The 7,339-nt window shown below is 33.3% G+C and overlaps 1 protein-coding gene across 1 annotated transcript; it reads left to right on the top strand.

Moving 5' to 3' along the window:
- The first annotated feature begins 3,979 nt into the window (after positions 1 to 3,979).
- On the top strand, positions 3,980 to 6,314 carry LOC136779519 (vesicle-fusing ATPase 2-like). Its single transcript, XM_066737141.1, has 7 exons — positions 3,980 to 4,507; positions 4,608 to 4,832; positions 4,903 to 5,205; positions 5,329 to 5,619; positions 5,715 to 5,899; positions 5,982 to 6,143; positions 6,215 to 6,314. The coding sequence occupies exons 1-7, from the start codon at positions 3,980 to 3,982 to the stop codon at positions 6,312 to 6,314; spliced, it is 1,794 nt and encodes a 597-aa protein (XP_066593238.1).
- The last annotated feature ends 1,025 nt before the right edge of the window (positions 6,315 to 7,339 follow it).

Raw genomic sequence — 7,339 nt, 5'->3', positions numbered from 1 at the left:
GCTTCCCTCTAGCGAAGAAGGCTTCACGCACCACTCGATTTACTTGAAGTCTTGAATTAGCATGGAAACCCGAGAAATAAAAAAGTAACAAAAAACACAGTAAAAAAGAAGGAACCTATTTGTATGTAACTGTTATTCGAATAACTAATCCAAATTTTAAATTATTATCATATTTTAAATCAAACATTTGTAAAATTATTTTCAATCAAATGCATATATTTTTTTTTTTAATGAAAATAAAATCAGACACAGAGTTTTCAGATAATTATTTCCAGATTACTTATATCCTTTAGTTTTTTCAACTAATACAGAAAGAAATATCCAAATAACATCGTATTTGAACTTATATATTTTCATTTTAAAAATACAAGCAATTTATTCATAATAGCTGAGCATTATGTTTCATTTAATATATAAAAATTATAAATTAGTATTAGTTATTAGAGTATCAGATATATATATATATAGGTTTCTCCGTTAATACTTCGTTTAGACTGTTTAATGTCACGTCAGCTATGGTCGATTGTTTTATTGCTCAGGTCTCAAAACTAGTTCAGGTAAACCGTGTGGTGCTAGGGAGCTTTTCCGTTAGAATAAAGCTCAGATTCTTTAACAGGACTCTATATAGCGGCATTATAAAGCGAATAAAGTCTATTTGATAGACAGGTCGTATTTCTTGATAGATTTTAAAATTATCCAATGGTTTTGGAATCACCATTAGCTTGAACGGGTATAAGTATGCTGAAAAATTATGTAAACCACAGAAAGATAAGAGAATTGTTTAAATAATTAGATTGATATTTTTAAAACTACGTATAAATTGAAATATTTTCCAACGTATTGCCCTATAGATAATCTCTCTGCGTCTCCAAAGAGCCCATTAACACTGACTAAAAGCCGGCGGCACACGTTGCTGGATCCGTGCTGGATTGCTTGCTGAATTTAGAATGATGATTACTGATTGGATATTTGCATTATTATAACCAATCACCAAACAATATTTCAATTCAGCAAGAAATCCAGTAAGAGAAAAAGCATCGTCTGATTTCGGCTTAAGAGATAGGTCAAGAAATTACAACAATACATTATAAATAAATTAATAAAGAAATTTGTGGCAAAATGAACGAAGGGTTGCTACAATAATTAGCTGTTTATAGCTGCCTCGTTCGTTCAAATTTTGCAAAAATTCTTTATTTCTTTCAATCTAATGTACTGTTGTAATTTCTTGACCGATCTTATTCGTGTTATTGGACATTTTAGAGACGCAAAAAAATGATCTAGGGCAGTACGTTGGAAACTATTTGAATTTATACGTAGTTTTAAAAATATAAATCTAATTATTTAAACAATTTTCTCAACTATCCCATTTTTATACATTTTTTTAACATAATTTCCCGTACAAGCTAATGATGTTACCTAAAACCATTCAATAATTTTCAGATCTATCAAGAAATACAACCGCAATCTGCTAAATTTAACAGATATTCGCTTTTCTTTATCGCAAAGCGCAATTCTACTCATTTCGCTATCAGAGTAGCGATATCATGAAATCTTCGCTTCAGAAATTTTTATCCGAAAATAACAGAAAGGAATTGTGTGTCACAATCCGCATGTTTTTCTGTGTGTCATTATTATGCGCGTTGTGTAGGGACGCCGCGGGTACAGACAGCCGGGTACACTCCGGGAAATATATTCTGTCCAACTTATAACCAAATGTTTTAAAAGGCCGTACTTCAATAGCGGTCAACACTTTTCTACATCACGCTGGTTACCTGGTCTAGTGCCGAGTCCCGAGCAATAAACCGAGAACAATCGAAGAACCCTATAATATACCTGATACTCTAATCACTAATCCAAAATTACAATTTTTATATTTTTAATCAAACAGGTTTGAAATTATTATGAATACATTGCTTGTATTTTTAACATGAAAATGAATCCAAAAATGACGTTATTCGGACTATTATTTCTATATTAGTTATATCTTACATCTCCCATTTTATTAAAACCTGTTAAAAATCAAATTTATTTTATTCCAATTAGTCTATAAATAATCCAAATAAGCATGAATTAACCCGTAGCAGAATCATACTAAAAAAATTGAAATTTTTAATTTTATGAGATGATTAACCTTTTTCTTTTTAAAGATAGTATTTTAAAATATTTACATTTATTTTTCAATTATATCTTAAACTAAAATTTATATTTGTTAATTTTTTAATAATATGTTTATGTTTTTTCCAATATTTTGGAGATTTATTTTAACTTAACGCATAACGAAGATATATAGTAATATTGAATTTTTATTAGAATTTATAGATAATAAAGTAGCAGCTTCAAGGTATAACTAAAAGAAATAATTGTTCGTTTAATTGTCGTATTTGGACTCATTTTCATCTTAAAAAGACAAGCAATGTATTCGTAATAATTTCAAATATGTTTGATTAAAAATACAAAAATAGTAATTTTAGATTAGTGATTAGAGTATCAGGTATATTAGGGTTCTTCGATTGTTCCCAGTTTATTGCTCGGGACCCTCAGGACTCGGTGCTAGACCAGGTAACCAGCGTGATGTGGAAAAGTGTTGACCGCTATTAAAGTACGGCCTTTTAAAACATTTGGTTATAAGTTGGACAGAATATATTTCCCGGAGTGTACGTGAAGCGTGTTGAACGAAAGTGTGGCTTGTAGAGAGAGGGGCACATCAGCGGCATCAGCCACGCTGCGCGTGGAGCGGACGCGCAGCATTATCTATAGATATAGATACTTTATTGCTCGAATTCACTCGAATTTCAGCTTAGAAATTACTTAAGACGAAGATCTAGCTTAACACTGTATTGAAGGTTAAAGTGAGACAATTGGTCTTAGCTGGGACCATGCTAAGGTTAAGTTGGTTTATTAATTGGGGCCTTTGGCGCGTATTTATTGCACGCGCCGAGCGTCTACTCCAAATGTGCGTCGCGTCCCCTCCGGCGCCAAACCAAATACCTGTATTCCTGTATACCGTGCAAAAATGTTCGCGTCGCGCATGTATTTCACGCGTTGTGTATGTATCCGAGCCTTCAGCAAACACGTCGTGAGCTAATAGGTCCCCTAACAGTTCGAATTGTTGCGAATACTAATTTTCAACATAACCTCTTCATGAAAATACTGTACATTTTCAATTTCTTTTTACAGTTGGGCTTAAGGGGATCCATTGCGCGTCGAGAAAGTACTTCCAAATTATCTTCTACAATTTTAAAAATTTGAATATATTCATAGGGACCAAATTGGCTCGTATTGATCTGCTTAATTAACGTAAAGGCTTATTTTTTGGATTAAAAAAAAATTTTTTTAAATCGGATATTAATAATAATATTTTATTTCCCATCAATAATTTCGAAAAAGGGAGCCTTTACGACGCTGCGCCAAACTTCAACGAGTAATTTAAGACCAACAAGAAGCAAATATTCCCATAAATTTGGAAGATTTCTTGGTTATACTATTGTAGCTCAACAAGGAAAAATTTGAAAATTTGCCATTGTTGCGCTACAATAGTATTTCCAAAAAATCTTCTACATTTATGGGAATATTTGCTTCTTGTTGGTCTTAAATTACTCGTTGAAGTTTGGCGCAGCGTCGTAAAGGCTCCCTTTTTCGAAATTATTGATGGGAAATAAAATATTATTATTAATATCCGATTTAAAAAAATTTTTTTTTTTAATCCAAAAAATAAGCCTTTACGTTAATTAAGCAGATCAATACGAGCCAATTTGGTCCCTATGAATATATTCAAATTTTTAAAATTGTAGAAGATAATTTGGAAGTACTTTCTCGACGCGCAATGGATCCCCTTAATTCTTCTTCCAAGCATGACTGGCAGGACTAAGTCAGACCACACCCATTTGCTTGCAGCGCAGCCAATCAGTGTGTCTGATCATATTCTCCCACTATTTTCCACATGCGCGAGCACTAGCCATTCTCTATGTCCAAGGGGTTCATGGTCGAAGGGGTAACGAGTCCAAGCCAGTCCAAGGTGACCTTCACTATAGTAGCGTTGCTATTAACCCTGGCCTCACAACGCCCCTCGGTACAAACCACTGCACGCCGTTTGATTGAAATTGTGATTAAGTCTGAAAAAGCTGAAAATTCAAGTTTAGATCTTGTTCGAAAATCAAAAGCAAAAATGGACCGTCGATCTATTATCAATCCAGAGTGGGACTTTCAGAACATAGGAATTGGTGGCTTAGATAAGGAATTGAACATTATATTCAGAAGAGCAATTGCTTCCCGATTTCTCCCCTTCGAAGTCCTAACGCAGCTTGGTATGAAACACACGAGAGGAATATTATTATATGGTCCACCTGGTACTGGTAAAACTTTAATCGCCCGAAAAATCTGTTCTATTTTAAATACTGTCAGAAAACCGATCATTGTTGATAGTCATGAAATGTTATATGAAAATATTGAAAAGACCCTGGCTCACATTAGAAGATTATTCGCCGATGCAGAGGAAGAGGAGAAAAGAGTAAGCAATTTTTAAAAAAAATTTTTGTTTATTTAATACTCTGAAAACGAAGTTAATTTTTCGTATAATAGATCTGTGTTAAGAGTAAAAATACTTTCAGATGGGCCCTAAGAGTGGATTGTATATTATCATTCTCGAAAATATTGACGCATTATGTAAACCGAGAGGTAGTGTTGTTGGAAACACTGAAATACATGATGCAGTTATTAATCAGCTACTTTGTAAACTTGATGGTGTAGAACAGCTGAATAATATTCTTGTCATTGGTACGACTAATAGAAGAGATATGATTGATGAAGCTTTACTCAGGCCGGGAATATTGGAGGTAATTAATACAATTTACACAATCCTATTTATTTGTATCATTTATTAATAATTAACAATGTTTTTAAAAGGTTCAAATGGAAATTAATTTGCCCGACGAAAATGGAAGACTCCAAATATTACAAATACATACAGCCACCATGAGAGAAAATGATAATCTCTCATCTGATGTTGATTTAAGGGAGTTGGCAGAAAAGACGAAAAATTTTACTGGCGCCGAATTGGAAGATTTGGTTAGAGCGGCACAAAGTACTACAATATTTCGTCTTATGAAAATTTCCAATACAGTTGCAGAATTGGATTCAGCTGCAACGGAAACATCGATGGTTTCAAGAAATGACTTCTTAGATGCCTTAAGCAATGATATTAATCCAGTGCGTACTCTTTTTCACTTTTTACATACATATCTATATAATTATAGAAAAAAATTAACATTGTCTTATATTAGTAAAGATTCTTGTAGTAGAATATGCATTTATTGAAAATGATTTACACAGGCATTCGGCTGTAGCTCAAAAAAGTTAGACCAGTTATTGACAGATGGGATCATTATTTGGGGTCCACCTATTAAGAATATCCTGTCAAGCGTCAATCCGATTGTTGAAATGATTCGTTCCTCGAGTGATTCACGTTGTGCAGTCGTACTTCTGGAAGGTACACCTAAAACTGGAAAAACTGCACTTGCTGCTCATATAGCCAAAACTTCAAACTTTCCCTTCATTAAAGTTTGCACACCTGAGGACATGGTTGGCTTTACCGAATCTGCAAAATGCGAAGCGATAAAAAAAGTGAGCTCCTCTTAATTTTATATATCCTTGACTATCAATGTATTATAATATTAATCTGTCGAAGAACATTATTAACGAATAATTAAATATTCTAGATATTCAATGATGCATATTACTTTGAGCTCAGCTGCATTTTGTTTGACGATATAGAGAATTTGTTAGATTATAATCCGATTGGTCCTAGTAACTCGAATTTAATCTTACAAGCATTTAAATTTTTATTGAGAAAACAGCCACCATGTGGCCGTAAATTATTAATACTCTGTACAACCAGCAACAGGTAAAACATATTTTTCTGCTTCTTTTTCTTGGCCCGATTTTCGAAGATTCTCTTTAAACTTTTCATGAATTTTATTTTACAGAAAAGTGTTGGACGAGATGGACATGTTATCAGCATTTACAATTGAAATTTATGTGCCAGAGATTTTCCAGGCTGATTACATCATACGCGTGTGCGAAGAAGTTAATTTACTCCGAAACAGCGAGTTACCGTTACTGCAGGCGAAACTAAATGAATGGCAACGGTGAGTTGAATTTGATATTTTTCATGAAATCATGTATATAATTTATTTTATGAATTCTCCACTTGTTTCAGAACTTATAGTATTGGCATAAAAACATTGTTGCACTTGACGCATTTAGTCAAGTCAGTAGAGCATAATGAACGACTACAGATGTTCCTTTCCAAATTATAGGAACATAAACCAGAAATGCTTAATTTGTTACAACTAAACGGAGCAACCTTTATTCTCAAATTGAAAAGCCAGCTGCTGGCCCACAGTGAATGCTTGACCAGAAAATTTTTGTTGAAACACTTTGGCCATTTGATCTGTGTGTGTTTCACAAGGCTCCAATGTCGATCTGTATTTCGAATAACCATAAGTCCTAATATCCTATTGAAAAAACATTTATTTGTTTACCTTACCATCTTTTTTGCAGAAAGTCAGTTTCTACAACGATGATACATAAAGCCTATTTACGTAGATACAGAGTAAATCCCACCATTCCACATGGTACCTTATTGGTACCGACATCCGAGTGGCCCAAGTGTCCGACTGTCCGGTCTGGCCGTCACACTCAGACCTCAGTCAGTGAAGCCATGTTGATTCTCGAAACTTTCTGTGTCTCTTAAATGCTGCTTTTACCCAAAAACTCGAAGCAAATCAAAATATTTTTCCTAAATTAGTTTTTAATTATTGTAAAATGCTGACATTTATTCATTAATTTATTTGATTTGGTAATAAATACAAAAAATGCGTTCTTATAATAACAAATAATGAATCGAGGTATAATAAACTCAATGTTTTTGTATTAATCTGCTAACAAATGTATTTTTTTATTTTTTATTGAGTCCAATAAGATAATGGTTATCAAAAAAAAGATCCTTGTAATGAAAAAAAATGAAATAATTTTAAACTCCGCCAAGACTCGAACCCGAGCCCGCCGCATGAGAAATGGCAACCTTGTCGCCTGCGCTACAGCGTTGACTTCATATGACAAAAGCAAAACAGCCTTTTAAACATTGACTACAATTCTTTCATTAACTCGTCATAAACGATCAAGAATTAGCTGCAATAATAAATAAATTTACCTACACAGCATCATTGCACTAAATTTATTATGATTTTAATTTGAAGCCTACATTTTGCATGAAGATACGATAATTTAATGGTATTCATAGAGTACTTTAAATACAAAGCTTCAATCATATGCTCTATTG

Source organism: Prorops nasuta, unplaced genomic scaffold (genome assembly GCF_024137725.1).
Source record: "Prorops nasuta isolate Cenicafe-Biocafe unplaced genomic scaffold, Cenicafe_Pnas_1.2 PNAS00017, whole genome shotgun sequence".
Lineage (NCBI taxonomy): Eukaryota > Metazoa > Arthropoda > Insecta > Hymenoptera > Bethylidae > Prorops > Prorops nasuta.
Note: the sequence above shows the minus strand (reverse complement) of the source record. Positions and strands in the feature narration are given on the sequence as shown.